Consider the following 24933-nt stretch of genomic DNA (forward strand, 5'->3'; position numbering starts at 1 on the left):
GGTCTTTGGTATAAATAACAGATCTCAGGTACGAGAATATCTATTTGATCCCTAAACTTTCTTACTTATTTGTTACTCTCCAAGAATATTTACTAACTTTGGCATTAGAGGCTATCCGGCCCCAAGGCCTCCCTCTCAAAGCCGCAGTCCTTTCTACCTTGTGCAGAGCCCATTTTTTGAAAACTTGAGTTATTGGAGCTTGGCCAAAAAGTGTGCAAAACAACTCGTGGACGTAGGCTTTTATACCGAACCACGTAAATCCATGTGTCTCTCTTTATTTATGCTTATTTATTATTTACTTTATAGATGAACGCAACGAGCACTATATTGAAGCCCGAATCATCCTGTTGGTCAGAGATGACTATTTCCTCCCTTCTGGCCTGTTGTGCAATTTATTGGCATTAACAATTGAAGCCGTCCATGGGTGCGTTCATCTATAACGTAAATAATAAATAAACGAATAAAAGTAAATAAAGAGAGACACATGGATATATGTGGTTGGGTATAATGCCTACGTCCACGGGTTGCTTGAGGGCAAAATCTACTATAATAGATGCTTTTACAATCTCTCACAGCCTCACATACCTCACAATACAATATGCGAATTTAGGGAAGATCCTTTAGAGTTGTAGTAGAGTTTGGCGTAGGGAGCTTATGGAGAGTCTATGGAGAGTTTTTCTGATTTGTGGGGAATCCCCTCATATATATAGAGGTTCAACTTGTCTTGTGAAGTATTTTCTTGTTAAAAGTATGAATCTCTTTCCTTTTAGGAGTCTAAGTCATTTCTTTGTCTAAAGTTCGAATTTCTTTCCTTTTAGGAGTCTGTGTGTCTTTCCTCTTAGGAGTCTGAGTCAACTTGTCATATCCTTTCATGGCTTTATTTCATAGCTTGATTTTCAACCTTAACTCTAGGCTAAATTATAGATAGCTGATTTGACACCTACAATGACAAATATTGAACCGAAAAATATGTGTACATTCAGCTGCTATGAGTTCTGTCTGATTTTTCGATTTGTGTTGATGTATATGTTCTAGGTACTCTAGAATGGATCGCAAAGTGCATAGAAAATTATTAGGCTTACGTTAAATGTTCTAGATTTATGTATTGTTTGGATAGTGAGTTGAGATGAAATGAATTTAGATAAAAATTGAAAGTTAAATAAAATATTATTATAATATTATTTTTTAATATTATTATTATTTTGAGATTTGAAAAAGTTGAATTGTTTATTATATTTTGTGTGAGAATTTAAAAAAAATTATAATATTGAGATAAAATGAGAATAAATACTTTCACCATCCGAACGTGACCTTTATATCTTCCGAATAAAGGCCCAATTAGTCTCTGATTCTTCTTTCACATCTAAGCATTGATCTTATTCTTGGCACAGAACAGATTGTCTTCTTGGCCCGAATCTTCATCCCATTTAAATCGGGCAGTGACAATTGGACCCTATCATATGCACTCCCTTTAACGTGATTGAAGGGAGAATATGCTTCTCTTTCTCAATGACTTTAAAAGACGCCAAAAATCTCGGCTTAGTGCTGGGTTTTGTGGAGCCCAATTTTATTTGTGGGCAACTGGTCGAGGACTCACCCAATCGGCTAAAGATTCATACCCTTTTTATGAATTTTTATAGAGACTTAGAGCCATAGAATAGTCAATAAAGGCTTGGGCCTAATAGTGGAAGTGACATATAAAGCTAAAAGTAATTAACTGACATATAAAAAAAATATATATATATATATATATTACTATGCCACTTATCTTTTCAGAATATATTTATGCATTTGTTCATGATCGTAGTTTAAATAGATCTATTTTACTAGAAAATTTAATTTATGATAATAAATTTAGTTTACTGAATGCAAAACGTTTAATCACATGAATGTATCAACAGAATCATTTGTTAATTTACACTAATGATTCTAACCAAAATCCATTTTTAGAATACAACAAGAATTTGTATTCTCAAATTATATCAGAAGGATTTATCTCATTTTTTCTGTTCATATATTTAATTTTTTTTAATAATTAAGAAAGTGATTATTAGTATATTAATATTTTTTTAAAAATAAATATTTAAATATGTTTAAAAAATACTTAAAAAAAAATTACACTAGGCTGCCACACATGTCCAACGACAGAGTAGCATCACTTATAAAAAAAAATAAAAGTGATACAACCATCTATTAAATTGAAGATAATTATGTAAAATAATGTTACTTTTAACCTTTACAGAGCATGGCATCTTGTTTAACCTTACTATTTTCTCTAGCATTATCTGAGTACTGTATCACGCCCAAACGCCATCATGGGCCATTCCATCGTACTGTTGGCCTCTTAGCACTAGCGTGCCGCTTGCAGCTTACCGTTGCAAGTGACCGCTAGTGTAAAATTAGTGTTTTTTTTTAGAGCATTGCTACTCATAAGTCCATACATCACACACCATAATTTTTTTTTTTTAAAGTTTTTTTTGATTTTATTATTCTTAAAATAATTGAATTATTTTACTCATAATTCATATACTATACATTTGATAAGAAAATAAAATTATAAAAATTATAAAAATGATGGTGTGTGGTGTATGAGGCTTAGGAATAGAATTTTTCTTTTTTTTATCTAATTTTTTATTCATATTTTTTTATCATTTTTAAATATTTAAAAAAAATTAAAAAAATACATTAATATATTTAAAATCACTTTCTTAATCACTAAGTAAAAAAAATAAAAAATTTGGCAAGTGGTCAGTGGTATAAATGGGGCGGTAGACTAGCTTTATCGCTAAAAAAATTGCATGAACAAAAATATGTACTTCAGTTTCTTTTATATGTAAAATATTATATATGATATTTTAATAATATATGCCTAATAATGTAGTTATGCAAGCACATAATATAACTAAATATGTAGCATGTAGTCAGGTATTTTGATATTAGATAAACCCTATAATCATATGATCCCCACTTATCTAATTAAGTGATTGAATTATTAGAGTTTTGCTTGGATAGTAAGATGAAATGAGATGAAATGATATGTGAATAATAGTAAAATAGTTTGTGAATAGTATTAAACTAGTTTGAGTTAAGATTTTTATGGGATTTTGGGAAATAAGAGAAAATAAATTGGATAAAAATATTGTTAAAATATAATTTATTATTACTATTTTTGTTTTAAAATTTGAAAAAATTTAATTATTTTTTGTGTTTTGTTTAGAAATTTTGAAAAGTTTTAATGATTAGACAAAGATTAGATAAAAAAATTAAATATTTGAAATTAAAAAGTATTTATGTTTGTGGTATTTGAATATTAAGATCAGATAATAAAATCTTACGATCCAAACACAGCCTAAATTTAAATATAACAAATCCGGGCTCGGATTAGTATTTGGGCCACAAGAACTTTGAATTAGAAAATAAAATTTGTCTAATTCAATCTCAAAGGAGGCTTCGGCTTAAATTTTTTTGACGTTTGGAGCCCAAAGAAAAAGGCCAAAATTTAAGCCTAGAATCTAAAATCCACATTTAATCATCCTAAAAACCCAACAAAACTGAGCATACACACCGATTTGAATTGGTTTGTATGATTTTTAGGTCTGCTTCGGTCCACAAAATTAGCAAACGGGTCGGACTGAATTATTTTTGAAAAACATGCAATAGCCCAATTATTAGCATTGTTTCTAATTATTCTTTAAACAATGCGTTAACTTTTAAATTTATTGAACCTAACGCCTTAAACTGCACGTAAATCTCGCAATTCCTTTTAAAAATAAATGAGATTCAATATTAAAAGGTAAATTTTTTATAAGAATTATAAATTTATTAATTTTTTTAAAATAAATATACGAGACTTACACGTATTAAATTGTACAAATCATTTTCTCTAAATGAAAGGATGGAAATTCAGAACAACGTGCAACCAAAATTGACAGAGTACATATTATTATTAATTAGAGAAGTTTTATTTTTATGAGATTTTTTTTTTTTTTTTTTTTGGTCTTGTTAATAACTTAATGCTATTATTCATAAGGTTTTTAAAAAGAGCAATGTTATATAATATCCATTGTAATGATGTACATAATGCACACACTACAATCTATTAATTTCTTTTGTTTAGATGAATGGTTGGGATCATGTCACATAGGGTATGGTATGCAAAGTGATTGCTCCTAAATAGTGGCTTCTTCTAAGATTATTTTTTTTAAAAATAAATAAATATAGATAGAAGTCACTATTGAAAATATCCATTTTGTATACATGATGTGGCATTATATAGACTATATATCTACTTAAGTGAATGTTATAAATAATCAACTAGAGCAACTACACAATAAATGTAAAATGTATATTGTTATAGTAATTTTTCTCTAATATTACTCTTTAAAAATTACAAGGGGCGGCTTGAAAGTCCCTTTTATTTTATAAATGGTGATGTTTGAGAGGCCTATGGGGGAATAGGGTCGGTAGGCGGCTTTTAAGGCACAGGAGGGTTGTGCCCGGGGATGACGACATGATATTATATATTAATATATTTGTGATTATAAGATTTGTTAGGAATATAATATGTTCCTTCTCTCCAAAGGTGACCAAATTCACTTAACTATTTCCTAATTAAACCCTTAATAATCGATCTTAATCCATCAGTTACAGCAGAGAGAATATTACCCTCCAACTGATTACTTTGAAACTTGACTAGTGCTACGACTTTGACCTTGAATTTCTTTCAATTCAATTCATTCAGCACAATAAAGAATCACGTGACAAATTTGCATTGGAGGGTTATATAATATTTTAATTTATTTATTTGGTTTTGGTAAGAAAAATTTATTATTATTATTATTAAATTATTCTAACTCTGAAAAGAATCGACATTCTTGTCTGTCTTTGGACATGGTTAATTTAATAAAGAAAGACATGTTCATGTGTGACAAAAAGTTATCATGATCATCTCTACGTACGTACCATATTCAATGTTTGTTTTCATTGTAAATTAAGATCAACTACTAATGGGATAATTGACTTTGGTAGATTGAGATTGTTTTCATTGTAAATTAACTACTAATGGGGTAATTGACTTTGGTAGATTGAGACCACCACCGACGCGTATATTAAGGTTGCGTTTAGATGTTGAGTTGAAATCTTTATAAATAATAATGAGTTGAGTAGTAAAAAAATTACGTAGAACTCATATAAACTGAATTTAAAGTGTATTTGTATGCTAAAATGAATTTAATACTTTTTATAAGAAATTAAAAAAAATTATGAGTCCCACGTATAAAGATGTATTAAGTTGAAAAAAGTTATGAGTTACACATATAAGGAAGTTTTAAATTGAGATGAGTTTAATAATTTAAAATTTAAATATTAGACTCAACTTAAAATTAAATTAAATTAAACTGATCATCTTGCAACCAAACACAACCTAACAAAACAAACATCCTTGATCCCCACTACTTACTAATCTCTTTATTGATCGAATCTTACGCCATAGCTTATGTAAATGAGATTTGACAGTCCTAATTACCATGCACCTCCAAAAGGCACACGTGACATATTTAAATTATAAGAAAAAAAATTATATCAATATGTCGGTACGGTGGCATAACATAAAGGATTAAGATTTATTTATTTATTTTTGTTTACAAATTAATTCTTCTCTTGCCAATAATATCGCGAGAATAATACTATTTGACCATCTAAAATTTATAATTTATATGATTTTTTTGACGTGACGTGATGTCGCATGATTTATTAAAAAAATTATAAACATAAACATGACAAAAATGGTAAAAGAACCTTAAATTTCATTATTCTTATTTTTTATTTGAATATATATTTTTATAATTTTTTTTGTTACTGCATAACGGTGTCATATCAAGACAAGTTACCGATGAGCTGTCAATAGCAATATTAATACTCCTAATGTGTAATTTATATCGAGTTTTGAGTAAAAAAAACACTCAAGGTTTTGAGCACGTGATGAGGATCAATATATGCACATATACCTACCGCGCGCCACGTACGGCCCACGCAGTGGTTTAGCAGATTTATTAAGATTTAAGAGCGGCTTCCAGGAAGTTACCGATGGATTGAATCGAATTAAGTGCAAGACTGGTCATGTAATTAGTAGATGTTTGCATATACATATATAGAAGATAACAAGGAAAAAGAGAATTTGAATACGTCATTAGTGAGATTACATTAATAATAATATATATATAGAATTAAAAATAATTCAAGACCCCACGTACGTACGTGAAGATAATCTATTAAAATTATATATATATATATATATTCAATGAATAATTAGTCATGTATGGCAGTTGTACCGGTCCATCCAATAATATCATAACAACTTTAATATTTGGAAAAAGCCACTCTACCTATAATTGGTTTTTGATTGGATTCGATAATTTTTTATTTAATAATTAAAAAAATATTTTTTAATGATATTATAAATTTTTAAAAAATATTTAAAGGCATAAAAAATTAATGAAAAACAAATTGTTGGGACCCATCTCGAGCACACTGCTCTTAATATTTTAGAGGGAGAAAGTTCTTCTTAGAAAATAATTTCACATTATTTATGGATAAGATTTTAGATATATTTATAAAAAATGAGTAATCATATCTTATAGAATCAATTTTATTAGATGAGTTAGACTTATGAATTTTTTCATGATATCAGAACCTACCACAGGACGTGACAAGTATTAAAAAAAAAATATTAACCTGTATATGAGAGAGGGTAATTAGAAATAATTTCATATTATATATAAACAAGATCTTAAATATATTTATAAAAAAATATATAATTATCTCTTGAATTAATTTTATGAGATAAATTAAATTATAAATTTCTTCGGTTCTCTTTGTTTGAAATTGGACCCCAAATAATTAATATTCAAACTGACACCATGGTCATCTCGATCTGCACCAGAACTAGTATTTCATCCTTTTTTTCATGCATGCTTTCGTGGCCCGCCACTTCTTGTTTTTTCTTATTTGATTTTGGTCATCTTGCATTTCATGATCTCCGTTTCATGTCAGAGCTTTATCCCTAGCTAGCTAGCTAGCTTGCCAGCCACAAATATATAATATAATCTTCCACATTAAATACTACCAATCATAGGAAATAATGTCCCAGCCCACAGTATATATTAATCTTATTTAAAGGACGCTCCTGTTATAAATTAATGGATTCTTTTTTAACATGATCATCATCACCCCCGGCCCCTTTTTGTCTCCCTTCGTTGCACAAAATAACTTATTAGGAAAAAAAAAAAAAAAAAAAAACAACTATCTTCGATTCTATGGTGCTAGCTTCCCAGCAATCTGATCAGGCTAATTAATTAGTATTTTAACCAAAAAAGAGAAAACAGCTTAAAGTTTATTAAATATTATTGGTCATTTTCAGGTTACGTACTACGTAGTACTACAGCCTCCCATAGATTTTAACTCAATTCAGAAATCACGAGGTACTTTTTGCTGGATTTAAAAAGATTACATCTCAAAGGATAGTAACTATTATTTTTAAATTTCTTTTTTAAATTAAAATTTATTTCAACTTATTTCATATATTTAAATATATATTAATTTATTTATATTTAAATATATGATTTGAATGAAATTTACAAAATACTATTATTTATATATCGACTTAAATTATTTGAGATCAGTTCAACATCTAAACACAACCTAAACTTTCTATATTTGTTATTCATGTTGTCAATGTCGTGTTGTATCATTAACTTGTAAAAAATTCAAGTCCTATATCCGAATTCCTATTTTGAAAAGATAAGTTAAGACCATTACTGTCGAAACTCAATATTAATTAGAATCATTCCAATACTCGTTCATGTTTCTTGATAGGCTAACCATATATGAATCTAAGAATTAATTTAATGCACGAATCTTTGTTAGAATGAATTAATTAACAAGTGGGAAAGCGATTTATACTTCTCATGCATATAATGTAATTAGGGTTCTTCGTAATTAAAGCTTGTTGCATCATAGACTAAAATCAACTCACCGGAATCAAATCGATTCTACATATTCAAACCGGCTTCCTCGAGTCCCCATACGATCCTTGATTCAATTTGAAAAATTATTTACACAAAGAATAATGCTATATGCAATCGTAAAGTACGTAAATGTTGTGTAGTTATTTTAAAAAATGTGAAGTCTTTTATTAAAAAATTATTTTTTTCATATGATTTTTATATTTATTTATTTTTTTCAAAATGACTGTACAGCACTTAAATCACGACTATTTCTTTTACACAAAAAAATTCCACTGACACAAAATACAGAAGGCAACAAATTTTACTGTTTCTTAAACAGTAAATGCTATGTTCCCTTTCCATATTTTTGTTACGTGGAATTGAGCACACTCAATTATATTAAAAACTATAGATTTTCTTTTCTCTACCGATCTTCGGTATCAGGCGGGTTGATGTGAGCCAACAGTTAAACCTAATTCGTAGTTACCAAGGTACTATGTATAATCTGGCTGCCATAGTATGCAGCCTCCACTATCACTCAAGGTGATTTAATAATAAGAAATCGTTCTATATTAAAGAAGAAGAAAAAAAAGTTAAACCCTAAGTGGGTCGGCGTGAGGAAGATCGATTCCCTTGACTTGGTCTTGATTAGTACGTACTTCGTTAAAAACCAAAAAAAGAAAAAGAAAAATCAAACCAGGGATGCATATATGCATGCATGCATGAATTCATATGAGATCGATCGATGCAAACGCTACGTTTTCAACACCTGGATGTGACAACTTTGTGTTAAATAAGATTGGTAAAAATAATAATAGGCTAAAATGACGACTACTAGGATATTTGGGGTTAGAAAGTGAACGTATAGAGCACTTCTCATCGTCGGTAGTCCTGATCGTTCCTATCCTTTCGCTGGCAAGCTTTTCTCTTCTCTCGCTCGGCCATATTAGTTGACTTTTAAGTCATCTCAGTTTATCAGGTCTAACAAGTTAATACAAACTTCCTTATCGATTTACAAAACCCAAAAACAACAAGGGATATCATAAATTAAGATACAGATTTCCAAGCTAGCATGATGATCATTTCTATCATTTCAATGAAATCTTGGAAGATTAACGAGAAAAAAAAAATTAAAAATTAAAAATTAAAAGAACGCAATTATGATCTGATATCGATAAGCCCAGAAGTGGTTGATATTTATATATTGATTCACCAAGGCCTGGCCAGCACTCTCAGATCGATGAAGTTAAGAGTTCTTCCAAGTAATCTGCCCCCAAATCCTCCAACACGACCACATTCTCGATCCTAACATCTCTCTGTTTGCTCTTCTTGCTTACAGATTTCCTTCTCATGGAGTGCTTCCTCTTAAGAGCCACCACAGGCGAACACCCATCTTCGGAGGATCCATAATTCATGTCCCTGAGCGAGTCCCGAACTCTTTCGACGGGAAAATTGAGTATAGCCGAGGAACCTCGCATGGCAAAAGCTGCTTGATCATAAGCCAAAGCCGCTGCCTCGGCACTGTCGAATGTTCCTAACCATACCCTTATCCCATGCCTCGTGGAATCCCTTATCTCCGCCGCGAATTTCCCCCACGGCCGCCTCCGGACGCCTCTATAGGACTTCTCCTTCTTGGGATTTTCCTCGGCTTCAGAGCTCAACTCTTCCTCCTTAACCCGGTTCGAGCATGTTTCCGATACTTCTTCTTGGTAATTGGCCTTAGAAAGCAAGCCAAAAAGTAACATTTCTTCCGAGTCATTTTCATTGAAAGGAAGAGAGTAACCGGGATGGTCGAAATTTAGGCCGTCCCAAGAGAGAGATTCCGGTGACTCGAAGGAAGATTCCGATGAGAAATCGGAACTTGGGGAGTGGAAGATCAATGACGACTCCATGTGAATGAATGCGTTGTGGAACAGAGTTTTTTTGTTTTTTGGTTTGAAAGTGTCCTGTAGGCTGTATGGGTATAATAGCTTTTTTCTCAGTAGGCCATGTTGTGTTTGCTAGAAGTTTGAAGCCTCGCATACTCTTATATATACCCGATTGGGTAAGCAAGAGGATGTGGTGGCTTTATTTAATTGCTTGATTTTTTAATTTATTTTTAATCGTATTATTATTATTATTGTTATTTTTGTTGTTTGCTAACTAGGTGTGACAGTAGCTTGGCAAATTGCACACATGGGTCAATTGAAGCATGGTGGGCGGGTCAGAAGGGCTACTTGCAGTGACCTCAGCTCGTGATCTCAACTTTTGTCGTTCGGGCGAACGGAATGGGACTCTTGTGTACGTGTCATACTCGTGAGCGATGTTGATTTCTTGGTCAGATCATGCGGGCAACAAGACTAGTAGTTGAAATGTCAGTTTGGAACATAATGAGTAACATTTATTACTAAAACAAAAACAAAAACAAAAAACAAAAAACAAAAAAACAGGAGCTCGTGAATTCTTGTACTTTGCATTTTGTTAATCTTGAAATTAATTTCCACAGAAAGAATCATGATTATTAAATTTATCTGTCATCAAATTTCACTTTAAAAACTTTGGTTCCCGAAATTAAATAACCGAAATATTTAGGTTTTTTTTTTTGAATAAAGAAAAATCTGATTTCGAACGTTCAAAGACATGCAAACATGGATGGAACTGGGATCCAAATCCAATCTTGTATTGCTGGCAACTCAAGGCGCAATTAACTTTTCATCTATAAACACGCCGACGATAATGACGTGCTATTAAGATGAACATGATTTTCTTCAATACTTGTTTTATTAATGATGTGACATAAATGTAAAAATTCAGTATCCTAAAATTACACGAGCTTTCCATCAAAATTAGACATTGATGATTTGAATGGTCCAGATACAGACCACCCCTGCGCAAGCATACGAAATCTTTGACAAGTCTTTAAGGCCTTTTGTTTGTATCTCATGAGTTTGAGTTTAATTTTTAATGAATAGCATTGATTTTAAAAAATGTAATAAATTTTATGAGATCTATTTAAAATGAATTTAGATGTATTTAAATATATTTATAAAAAATTTAAAAAGATTATAAATTTTGTGTGTAAACGATATTTAATAATTTGTGAATCGTGTATTTAGATGTTGAATTAGACTTAAATTTAAATTCAACTCAAATGAGTAGAGACTAGTACATATTTCAAACGAGGCCTAAAATGAGGAGGGGTTTTTTATTTTTATTTTTATTTTTTTTGGGTTAATCCAAGTTTGAAAGTCTTCCAAAAATAATGGGTGCTGTATTGTCTGGGAGTGAGTCTCTGCACGAGTCCAATCCATGTGTGAGCATCTTTGAAATTCAAGAGTTTGATCGTTACGTAGCTTCTGGGAAAGACATATTTTGGGGGATTTTCTTTTACCATGTGTCTTTCTGCTAAGCATCGGACATGAGTATACGACAAAGAAGCTTCTATCAAAGTTGGAATATTTGGCATATTATTGAGTTTCGATTTTAATTTGCTCTTATTCTTAAAAGCCTGAAAAAGAATAGGAATTTAATTTCAATATTGTCTGAAACTACTTTGGGAAGGACCATTTTCTGTCATTTCTCTTGAAAGGAGACAACCTTTGGAAGCCCCTTCATTCGCATTGAGTGCAACATCCCCTATCATTTAGGTTTGACAATTCACATCCCTAATGACATTAATTCACATTACGTCTATTTATGATACATGTCAATCGGTAGTATTAGCATTTGATCTATATAAAGTTGCATGCATGGTGTGTTTTCATGTGAATTCCCACGGTTCCAATTAGTTAATATCAGCCCCTATTAATGGCTATAATTGATTTGATAGGTTAATGTGTATATTTTTTTAGAAGTACTGCAGTTACAAAAGAAAAAAAAATATTATAAAAGTAACTTACAAATTGTTATAATTTAATATAATTTGTTAGATCTATTTTATAATATAAAAATATATTTAAATCAAATTAAATCATATTAATTTATGAAATTATTTTTGTGATATCTATTTGTTATAAAAACATTTATCTTTTCTTTTTCTATATACATTTTAAACAGTAATGCTATATATAATTGGAAACTACGTAAGTGTCATGCAGTCATTTTAAAAAAGAATGTGATCTGTTATTAAAAAATACTTTTTTATTTTTTATTTTTTTAAAATAATTATACAGCACTTATATATTTATGACTGTAACTATCATTTCTCAAATAATAAAAACAACACTTTTGATAGTGGCTTAAAGCAGCTAGTGTTTCGTAAGCATTAGCTTTTTGTCATTAACTATACATGTAATGTTACACATCGAATTCGGTGCTTTCTTTTATAGAAACAATAAAAGGAAAGTGCATATATGCTAGCTAGGTCAGTCATTTCTGTTCCAACTTTAATATGTGTAAGATTAATAATTAGGTGCATCCATTTTCTTTTGCAGTAGTCCACCCTAAAGGGGTCTAAAATCGAGATATATACAATGCAAAGTCCAAAAATCCAAACCCATCACTATATATTATTTTGACTAAATGGTTAGGCAAACCATGATGCTTACAGATTCAGGGTACATGGTCCATTCTCGGATTTTTCACATTTCACTTGGTTACCATAGATGATCATATATTATACATGCATGCCCCACTCCCTCGTGCCCAATCTACCTAACTATTCTAATAATTATGTTGATCATCATCCTCAGCCCACCTTGCTGCATGCGCTTTCTGATCCCCCTAGCTATTTGCTAGCTGCTGGATTTATGTGCCAAAAGTCTTTTTCTTTCAGTTTGCGTCATTTCTCCATCACTATTACCATAATTTTCTTTTCTTTTTTTTTCTTCTGGGATACTTTTCTTTTTCCATTTTTCTGACCAAATTTAGAGCTAAATGGTTTAAAATCCCTCAAAAGTACTAATAATGTTGGGGAAAAAGCATGTTTTTCGATTTCTACTGCAACATTGTGGATGTCATCGTGTATGGTTGTGTGTGTTAATATTGTTGGTGAAAGTATAACATTATACTTATCAAATAAAAAAAATTATTTTATCAGTTTTTTTAATTTAAATTTTTAATTTTACATTTTATAATCTTCACCATATCTTAATAGCTGATTGATCTGTCAGCATGTATTATTATGTAAATACAAATTGTGAGTATAAATAACATTTTCTTAAATATTAATCACTATCCTAAACATGGATGTTTATAGAGTCTCATTTGAAAACCGTGGCCCATTACCAATATTCTAAACTGATAGTAAAAAAACAAAATACAAAGATCAAGAGGGAATGAATAATTAAGAAGCTAGCAAGGAATATTATAATAGAGCTAGTGGAAGCCTATTGCAGCCAGTTCATATTAGTGAAATGCAGTACAAATTATTTTATTGTGACTTTCAATCGTAGTATTAAAATAATTTTTTAGACTATATTAAAATCATTTCAAGTAATTTTCCTTTTTTTATTTTTAATATTATATTTGCTGATTTAGAATGAATATTAAAACCTCCTATTCTTATGACTATTATATTTTATAATATTAAATATACTTATAATATGGTTGCTAAGGTGGCAAGTGACTTGGAACATATGGATGCTTTTCAAGGGGTTCAGCATCTTCTCTATTGGAGATGTAATCGGTACATGCATCTGCATACATATCTCATCAAACCGAGGCTATCAAGTCCATAAAAAAGCTTCTCAAGTGAGACAAAATTATTGATTCTGGACACGTCGTTAATTCATCTCTGTAAAATCTTACATTGTTGGTGCTTTTCAACGAAGTCAAGCTCCATCGTTCAGAAATGATTAGTTATTAGGCGACATGTGTCCCCGTGAATTTCAGTAAATGAACACTCGTACTTATTTTTCTTAAACCTTTTTCAGTTCACATTTTTTTTAATATATATATATATATATATATATATATATATGCACAAAGATGTGTTCCATCATGCGCATAGGCTGCAGCATCTGGCAGCCATGGCTAGGCTCAATGTACCTATGATTCAGTGAAGGACGCGAGCTTATCCGTTAAAACATCTCATCCGAACAAGTCACTTTTCCTAAAAAAAAAAACGACAATTTGTTCCTAGTTAAGAATCACATGATTAAACGATTAAAACCAAAAAATGTGTACATTGTGAATAACAGTACTTGTCGTTGCCTTCTAAGGCAAAATCCTAATACCTAGTGGCCGTGCATATCTGCAGAGATTAAAAATCATCACTCATGCACAGAAGATGCTCAGGCGATCGATTGTGACGTTTGTTCTCAAAATACCATTCGAGATAACTGTTCCTTTAGTACCCATGTATTTGAATGAGATTCATGATATGTAATATGTTGTTTTAAAATAATGGTTAAAAAGCATTCCTACGCCATGCATCTAGAAGATCTATTAAATTACTTGATTCATCTAACATTTGGGCCATTACTTATGAAAGTACGCACTTTAGCAAAAGCTAAGTTTAGTCCACCAAAAGCATAATGCTAATCAAACTTATTCTTTGTGGCCGGTCAAATGTATCTTTTTCTCATTTAAAGTAAGATGTTTAAGTATTCATGTTGAGAAATAATCTCATATTGTATAATTTTACATTATTCAAGATTTTAGACATATAAGAAATGAGCAATCATCTCTTATAGAATCGGATTTATGAAATGAGTTAGACCTATAAATTTCTTCATGGTACCAGAATCTACCAAAAGACGAGCGAAGGTCCACATTACTTATTCCGTAACAAGGACAATGAAAAAATATTGGCCTACACGTAAGGGAGAGTGTTGAGGAATAATCTCACATTACTTGTAGATAAGATTTTGGGCATGTTTATAAGAAATGAGCAATCTTCTCTTATAGAATCGGTTTTATGAGATCATGAGTTAAACCATGAATTTCTTCAACCAACAAAAAAAAAAAAAACAGTAAAGATGCATCATGCTTTAGTTCAGTACCAGCTAGCTATGGCATGAAATTCAGAGAGTAGGCTGGTATAAACTTTGCTCTTCATGGAATTAGGGTCAAGGTAAATATGCATTTCAAGTCATGAGTTTTGAAGAAGGGCATACGACTTTTCGCTTACTAGATCCCTTATGAGGGAGGGGTTTCATAATTGGTACGGGGTGCTAGAATATTATCGTGTCAAAATAAAGTAACATCGAGCTACAAGATTATTCATTAGCATATCATTGCTACCGTTGCTATCTAAGGCACAAGGTTCGTTTGCTTAACTTCTTTAGTGAGCCATTAAACCAAGTAGAAGCACAAAATGAACTTGTTTTAATTATGTTATTTCCCTATGATCTCAAGCCTAAAGTTATTGGTAGGTGGCGCTAAAATTGCAATCCATATCAATTTTGCATCTCAATTGTAAGACGTTGTTTCCAAGAGTGAGACAAAAATGAAGAAACTAATGAGCATATATATTGATTATGATAAGCCGATCTGTTGAGAGAGATTGCGCATAACATGAACCACGTGCCCCTATGGTAGCCTGTACGTGGCCTTCACGCACCAGAAAAAACGCTTACAATAATGATGGAGGTGGGAGAGCTCATCGGAAGGAGGATGGATCAAGGAAGCATGATAGTTGGTGCCGACTAGGAAGAGCCGGATCTTCTAAACTAGTAAAGAAGAAGAAGAAGAAGAAGAAGAAGATCAAGGATATAAACGGTGGAGGGCAAGGCCGAGATGGGGGTGGGGAGGACCACTCCTCATGAATTCCAATACTCCAATCATTGGGTATGTTGCATCATTAAAGGTAGGGGTGCAGTTAATTAAATGAGTAATTTTAGATACAATTATGGACTGAGCAAATGTCGCACATTCTTTTTAAAAAAGAGTAGAGTTTATCGTTAAAAATTTAATTTTTTTATGTAAATTTTATATTTATTCACATTTTTTTAAAAGGAATATGTGTCGTTTACGCACTCTATGACTATAAATGTGAGATCTCAATTTTGCTAATTATAGAGTTATTTTATTTGTGTTATTTTAATTATGTTGTTTATACTTTTGGTATTTTATTATTTAAGTGTGTTATTTTATTATTTATTTTGGTATGCTGGGTTTTTATTTTTATTATTTTTATACGTGTTATTTTAATTGTTGTATTATTTTAATTATTTATTTTTAATTATTTTGGTCTGTTTTAAATTGAGTTTTTATTTCTTGTTATTTTTTTTATTTATATTATTGATGTTATTTTTGTAGTGTTTTATTTGTAGTGAGTTTTATTTATTTATGGGTTTTTTATTTTAATTATTGGTGTTTTTGTTTGCTGGGCCGTGTGTGTGTGATTTAAAATGACCCAACCCAGTTTTGAGTGAAGCCCGAAACCCAGCCGTGTGTGTGACCTAGCCCAGTAGCCCAACCCGTGCGCCAAGCAGGGCCCAGCCCGTGCCGTGTGACCCCCCCCCACTTACTCCACGACCGTTTTCGTTGAAGGCTAGGGCTCCTTCTTCTTCTCCTCTGCGCCGCACACCCTTCTTCTCCTCTTTCTTCCTTCTTCTTCTTCTACCTTATGATTTCTTCTCCTAGCAAGCTGCCGAATCACTTTTTCTTCTTCCTACGGGCAGCACGCAGCTGCTACCGATGTCACCTTGAGCCGCCACCTCCACCTTGCGTCTTCACTCGGTGTCGATCGGTGGAGGCTTCGAATAGTTGTTGTCATGCGTTCCACTCCACGCGGCCACCACCTCCTTCCGCAAGCTCCTCGGTGGCGTTGTGCATGGCTTCCGTGTGGACTGCCCTTGCCGTCGCGCCACGCATTTGCGCGAGATCACTTCCATTCCTCCACGGCTTGTTGCCATTTTTGTGCCTCTTCACCGTGCGACACGGTGAAGAGGCCCAAATTTTAGGGGATTCCGATTCGAGATTTATACCCCTCTCTCAAAGCTTTTCTTCTTCTTGTAATTTGAATGTTTTATGTGACTTTTGTGGTGAGTCTGAGAGTTGTGAGAATTTTTATTGTGCTTGGTTTTGTTCTAGATTGAGGGAAAATCATTTGGGTTGTTGCCGTGTAGTGAAACCCATTTTTGGGCATTGTTTTGCCGTGTGCCGCTGTGGTGCCGCCGCTTTATACAACTGTTCTTTTCGCTTGATCTTTCAGATTATTTCCATTCGTCGTGTGTATGTAATTTTCTCTTTTATTAATATTGTATGTAATTTTTCAATTTTATAAATAAACTGTTGAAATTATATTTTGTAAACTGTTATCTTTGTTATAAATATTGATTGTGTTGGAATTGTTGGAAATTAGGCCTTGGGCCGGATTGGAGGATGGGATTACGCATGTAGTTGTGAAACCGTATTTCGGCGTTTATTGAAAATTTGTAAATGAATTATTTAAATGCGTATTTCAAATAAACTGTTGAAAAGCATATTTATCGTCTTTATTAAATTATGTGGTGATGTCACGATGTCTATTGGAAATTGATACTGTTGTGTGGGAGCGTGTGTACCACGACCCCAAGCCGAGATGGGGCATTATCTCGGTGGAGCTCCTCTGGTCACTCGGGAACGTAACAGACTGACGTGACATCCCCTGAGTTGTCGCAGGGCGACGACGGGAACGGACGAGACGGTAACGCTCTCGTACCGATTCCGTGACCTTTGGCTGGCGAGATTAGAGGATGCTAGGCCATGTACGCGCTGAGCGCGGAATTGGGCATCACTCATTACGAAGTTTCATGCACGGACGTTACCCATGATGTGATGAAGAGAGCCAGGTCGTGTGGACGGTCCATAGGGGAGACCGTGGCACATGCTTAATAAAATAATGGTTATGATTGGATCAAAATAGGATTTTGGCGTGAGTGGTTTAAAAAAGATATTTTGGAAAAAAGAACATGTGCTGTTGTTTTATGTGGATTATGTCCGTATGGGGACGCGTGATTTTTATATATCTCTTGGATGTTATTTTAGTTAATTATTTGCTGAGATGTCATAATCTCATTGTGGTGTTTTACCCTACGGTTCCGTTTTATGGTGCCGTAGAGTCTGACACAGAGCCCGGGTTTGAACTTGAGGGGCCGACTCTGCCAGAAGTATAAGTTGCTGATTTGTTGTTCTGCGTTTTGGGATTTGTTTCCCCTATGTTATTTTCTGTATTTAATTTATCTGTCAGATGACTGTATAATTCTTGTAAAGTTATTTTACTGTTTTTGAACAAATTCTTGTACTGAATAAAGAATGACTTTTTATTTCTCCGCTACGAATATTATTTTGTACACTTATTGTGTGTTGTACACACTCTGAGTACTGGTCGATGGGGTGCGTGATCTGTGTGGTCATCATTCCGGTGTCACGAACTCTACTAAAATAACACGTGGGGGTCGAGGGCGCCACAATAAATATCATTTTTCTAATTAATTTATAAGTTCATAAAGACATTTTTGTTGTTTGATTATTGACGTTGAATAAAAATTTTCCTTCACGTGATGTAAGAGAATTCAGAGGAAGAAATGTCATTGCACTTCGTGGGTTATTCATTATTGTCGTCGTCGTCGTCGTGGTGGTGATAAAATTGTCCATTCGATATCAGGCCCACTTTTTGTACTTGTCCAGTAGAACTAGAGCATGCAAAAACTTGTGGATGATCCAGAACACAAAAAATAAAGACCTCAAGAAACAGGTGAAAAATATCGAAATCAGACATGGGGACGATATATAGGTATTAAATTCTAGAATAATGCTAGTTTATTCATTTAATTTGTTCTCTTATTTTGATATTTTATTTATTTATTATTTATTTAATAGTTAAAGAAGTGATTATTATTGTATTAATATGTTTTTATATTTTTTAAAAATATTTAAAAATAATAAAAAAATTAAATAAAGAGTAAGATCAAACAGAGCGGTCTACTCACGCGGCAGAGTAGCACCGCTCTAAATTCTATCCCCCACAGACCAAAAAACAAAAGAACAGTCCTAGTCGTCCTCCGCATGAAGGACACACAAGCAGTTTTACGTTAGACTTTTCTGGTTTTGTCCAAAAATAGCAGCTGTCGTGGAATCACGGCAAGCTCGACGTTTAGTGAAACGATGCCCGACCATCTGTGATGGATCGAGCTCGATCACGACACGTGGGGAGAGTAATCCAAACGAGTACGTTCTGCAGTATCTCATGGTCCAGCGCCTCCTAGTTACAAGTTCATGTTTTGAAATAATTCAGTTATATGGCGGATACACTTTTCATATCAATGACACGATGACATGATTTAATTTATAATATAATATAAATTTAAAATTTCAAGTCTTACACATTATCAAGAAATATTTTATTTTATCTCATCTCTTTATTATATTTTTTTTTAAATTTTTGCATAAAATATAATAAACAATTTAATTTTTCTAAATCTTAAAACAATAATATTATTAAAAAATATATATTTTAATAATATTTGATTTAATTTTCAACTTCATTTCAACTCACTTTCAAATCGCACCTAAATTATACCATCACATCAATACTCTGGATGGCGCATTCTTTACACCATTATGTAAACGTGCGTAAAAGAATTCTACAAAGAGATCCAACACTAATGTGGCAAGTGTGCCATGTCTTCCTTTTCTTTTTTTTTTCCTCTCTTTCTCCCCCTCCCATTTTTTTCTATCTTTCTCCTCTTTCTCCCTGTGCCCACCATGGGGTTGAGGACCACTTTAGGGTGGGCAGAAGACGTCGACGGTCCAAGTGGCACTGTTGGCGGGGACATGGAGCTCACGACAGTGCTGTGAGCTTGTCGTGCACTGTATGCATGGTCGACGGTTGCGCGTCAATTGGCCAGGGTGGTCAAGAACCATCCTTGAGCCGACAGAAGTTTCAAAAGGTCCAAGTAGAGATCGCCGGAAGGGACATAGAGCTCACGGCAGTGTCGTGAGCTTGCCGAACAAGTGGGTGCAAGTTTCGTGCACTGTTTGTGTGGTCGAAAGCCGTCGTCTGCTGGCTGGGGTGGTAGGGAACCACCCGGGGGGCAGACAATGCCAGCGAGCCACTAGGTGGTTGCCTAGTGGGAAAGGGAGAGAAGGGGAGAGGAGAGAAAGAGACATAAAGGAAAAAAATAAAAATAAAAATAAAGGGAGACGTGGCATACTACCATATTAATGTGTGAGATCCCTTTGTGAGATTCATTTATGTCTCTAGTAGCCATCTTATCAAAATAACTGAGTTCATAACAAAAATAGTTGAGTTGTTTTGGCATAGCTACAACTTTAAGGAGACGTTTGGATTCAAAGATGACTTGAGATGAGCTGATATGAGTTGAGATGAATTATGAATAGTAATGAGATGAGTTGTGAATAGTAGTGAGATTTGAGTTAAAGTTGCTGAATAATAATAAATAGTAGTGAGATGAGTTGAGATGAGCTGAGATGACTTACGAATCCAAACGTTTCCTAAATTAATCAATGCGAAATTATTCTCAATGGCTCAGTTTAAAAAGTGATCAATTTGATGGAACTAGAGAACCGAGGTTAGAAATCTCTTTATCTGCAAAAATTGTTCATTTTTTCACTATATAATATGCTTTAGTGCATTATCAGAAGAACTTTTTATAAGTAGAGAGACATATAAGCAATATCATGTTGACACTATAGATCAACTATGGGGTATACATATGAGGTTTATGATCTCTCTCTTAGAATTTTGTAAATAGCAGTGAAGTGGTAGTAAAACGATATTTTGAGTTAAGATATTTTATTAGATTTTGGAAAAGTTAGGAGAGAGAAAATTGAATAAAAATATTATAAAGTTACAAAAATTAATTGAATATTATTTTTATTTTGAAATTTGAAAAAATTATACTGTTTTTTGAATTTTATTTGGAAGTTTGGAAAAATTGTAGTAGGTTTTGTATTTGGATAATGATTAGGTAATGATTAGATGAAAATATTGAAAATTGAAAAGTGTTTTGTATTTGAGTGATATTTGATAAAGAAACTATCATAAGCTTTGAGAATATCTAAGTGTCAAAATAAATCCTTAATGTGATATGTTAGATATACTTTATAGGGTTTGGATTTGATAAGCGATATCAAGTTACACGATAAATTAAAATTATAAATCTATTTATATATATATAAATATTTATAGATTTAGCAATTCTCGATAGAAAATTGTAAAAGAATCCATTCTCGACGATAAGAGCAACCTACCCAATACACATAAATATTGCATGTTTTTACCGTAAAAGGTATATAAAAATTTAATTTTTTATTATTGAATCTCACTTTTTTATAAAGGATATGTACAAAATTGATCAATTTAAAATTTATGCCTACCGTTACTCTTGAAGTACTTAACCTACTAGTGTAAATCGGTTGGTCCGGTACGGGGGTGATGGATCGAAATTTTCAGTTTATCATTTTCCTTGGACTAGACCGGACCGAACATCCATAGGGACCGGATTGGTAGCCTGGTTGGTCCGGCCTAACTTTTTTTTCAATCAAACTAATAAAAAAATTATTTAAATTACTAAATTAAAATTAAGTGAATTATTAATATGTATTATGTAACTAACTCATTAAAAAAATATTTTATATGGTCAATGACAATAAATTAGATAAAAATTATATCATTAACTTATATAATTACTATATAAAAATAAGATATTAAATTATTAAAAATATTTTTAAAATATATATAGGAGTTTGGTTCGGTCCAGTCCGATCCAAAATTTATAGACCATGGGATTGGACTGAATTTTCTATATCCATAATTTATAGGATCGAGAATGATTTGTCTGGAGTTCGATCCGGTCCGATCCAGATTGAATGGTTCCGTCCGATCAATGTTTTCAGTCCAGGAAGAACTCCTTGCACCCCCGAACTTACCTAACTGAGTTTCGTATCTTTTAACTTTTCACGAGTGTCACTCGATGCAAGGTCGGTTTACTAATGACATTTGACATATGGCAAGGAAAATAAACTACATATAGATCAGTGTTTGCCTTTAGACCCGTCCTGTATGGTCATCATGTTCTAGGACAGTCCAAGCCAATCATGTTTTATTGTTACTATTTTTGTATACCTTTCCACCTTTCATTTTCTCTGTTCAAGCTCAAAAGTCTGGGTATTACAGCAGCAATGGCATATGATGCAATAATTTGAAGTGGTGCTAGTGCAACATAAAATTGTGCCGCAAATAGATTTTAGTGTTCGAGCACTTTCACCGCTAGATGCTCGAGAGTAATCCATCTCAAAAAGTTTTTAACAACGACACAAAAAGTGTTGCAAAAACTGAGTACATTACGGCATTCTATATCGCTTTAAATAGTCTCAAATGTTGTTGTAAATAAAGACCAACTATGATTATTTATTGCTGGCAGAATGTCAATTATAATTTTGATATGTGGTTGCAAATTCTCATTTGCTACGATTATGCTGCAGCGAATGCTCACCTTGCGACCACAAATTAAGAATGGTAGCCAATGTGGTCCAACAACTTATTTGCAGTGATTCTTGTTGCCGCAAATAAGTGGTTGTGACCAAAAAAAGAAATTATTTCCGACGATTCTAGATTGCCGGAAATAGTATGTTACAAAAAAAAAAAAAAAATTAGTATTGAAAAAAAATACATATCTTACACTATATTACAATCCATAAAGCATTTACACAATGTGTTTGCTCAATATTCTAAGCAGTTATATTATATTACAATTCATAAATTAGCTATTACATTATATTCTAAGCAACTTTAGACTTCTCAAGGCTAGCATAAGTATGTATACATGGCAAAAAGCTAGTAACTAACAAAAAATATGTTGGAAGATGCCATGGTGAAAGATGCCAGAGCCACTCCACATACAATTGACATGAGGGAAGAAGCTACCCAAATAATGGGCCTCTGTTTTGACAGGATGATCAAAACTCAAAATTACAAATGAATATATTGGTCAAATACCATCAAAAACTATCTGTACTAGTCCATGTATCATAAGAACAAGGACTTAGACATGTTTCGCAGAAGCAGAGGAAACAAATGTGGCATACAACTTCTATCTTCTACTTCAGTCAGATTTAACCTCCTTAGGGTATGTGAAGCATGGTGAGAACTTGATCCCATAATCCCTTGCAATCACCCACCATCTTTCATGCCAATGAATATACTACATTCTCCTTTCATGTATTCTTATAATTAAATAAAAATAATGATATTAAATGGGAATGAAATACCACTTTCACAACCATGCCATCAAGTTGAGAAAGTGATATCCTATGTAAAAGGATTACATTATGAAATCCAATCTTAACAAACTGCTCATTTAAATTCAAATGCATATATATGTTAAAACAAACTACACAAGAAATATATCTAGTAAAATTCATCCAATCTATGTTTTTGGCATGCATAAGTGATGTTCATAATATATGTTAGAACAAAAAATGTCTGGCCATAGATACTTCTCATATAATTAAATTAAATGTAACTTTGTCATTTATAAATTGAATATATGTAATTGCTAAAATATACTATATATCATTTAGCAAATTCTCTAAATTTGTTGCAACCAACCAAATGAGTTAAGCTGCAAAAAATAAAGGACCAACACAGCTTCTTTGATAACAACCTACAAGGACACACCAACCCATATATTTACTCTTCTATCCCGTAGATTCAACCAACCACTAGAGCTTTACACCTAAATGTAAATTACCTTCCTAACTAAATGTTGGTGCATATGCTTCTGTCTACACATAGCACATCAACCTAATCTAATTGATTATTACAAGACCATATACCAATGTCAACAACAATAAGCAACCCAATATATTGATGTTGCAATTAAAAACTATCATTAATCATTTTAATTCGTCTATCAAATAATATTAAAATAGATACATGTTTGGAGCAGCTATAAGTAGCTTATATGCTACTAGGTCTCTTCGATGAAGCCGGAATCAGCCAACTCTTGTCCCCTAACTTCTTCAGCTGTGTGAATTTGAAGACCATTTTTCCACCTGAAATTCACAAAAATGTTAATATGTTCCACCCCCCAGTATGTCATTTTCAAAAAAATCTTGACAGGTGATTGCAATCTACTTATTTCTCCCAAGCAAGAAAGTATATGTACCAAACCACAATATTAATGTATATTAAATAAATGTAATCACATATATCATAGTGAAAAAACTGCCCCTAATAGAATATATGCCTTGTACTGCAGTGAAAGTGCCTACTCCAGAATATCCGCACCATGTAGGTTAAACAAAATGCTCATAATATGTTAATGTATATACTAATATAACATTAGACTAAAATGTTGAGCCATCACTTTAAAATGATTTAATATAACAAACAAACGATTTTTAAATTTAAAGAATTGAACTTATGACATGTTAAAATAATATTGCCTTGAAGTCCTTACTACCCCACCTATTGCATAATATTTTCCGCACCCCTTCATCCACTAGATCAGTGCCTTTTGCTAAAGCCATTTTATAACTTTCATAGCCGGTGTAGATCTTGTGTAGGTTGAAGCCTTCTACGTAGTTGGTCCATCACCGTCTTGCAATGATTTAACTTTTCCCATTACAGTATAAAGTTAGCCTAAATTCAGACAATTATAATATGTCAATATATGCATGGATTAGAATCATTAATAATAAATGCAAATCCATCAAATCCTCTTAACTAGGTGTTTCTATTGTATTACTTCCGGTTTACATGGACTTCACCAATTATATTATGATCATTACAATTTTTAACTTATCAGAAGGCAACAAAAAAAAAAGCACTTATTGTTAGAAATTTTAATTTATATATAGAGTATGGACATTTGAAGGAAATGTTTCTACAAGTGGTGATGTGTATAGTTATGGTAGTTTGTTAATGGAAACTATCACAAGTAGAAGTGGTGGCATATGATATGTTTATAGGAGAAATGAGCTTTTACAAACAAAGATGATTAAATTGATGAGCACCTGTAACATGATAATGAATTCAACAAATAGAAATCTCAAT

The 24933-nt window shown here is 32.5% G+C and overlaps 1 protein-coding gene across 1 annotated transcript; it reads right to left on the reverse strand.

The window, feature by feature from the left end:
* Positions 1–8864: 8864 nt before the first annotated feature.
* LOC108981543 (ethylene-response factor C3-like) lies at positions 8865–9999 on the reverse strand. Its single transcript, XM_018952763.2, has one exon. The coding sequence runs from the start codon at positions 9893–9895 to the stop codon at positions 9236–9238; it is 660 nt and encodes a 219-aa protein (XP_018808308.1). The 5' UTR covers positions 9896–9999; the 3' UTR covers positions 8865–9235.
* Between the last annotated feature and the right edge of the window lie 14934 nt (positions 10000–24933).

The sequence above is a fragment of the Juglans regia genome, chromosome 12 (genome assembly GCF_001411555.2).
Source record: "Juglans regia cultivar Chandler chromosome 12, Walnut 2.0, whole genome shotgun sequence".
NCBI lineage: Eukaryota > Viridiplantae > Streptophyta > Magnoliopsida > Fagales > Juglandaceae > Juglans > Juglans regia.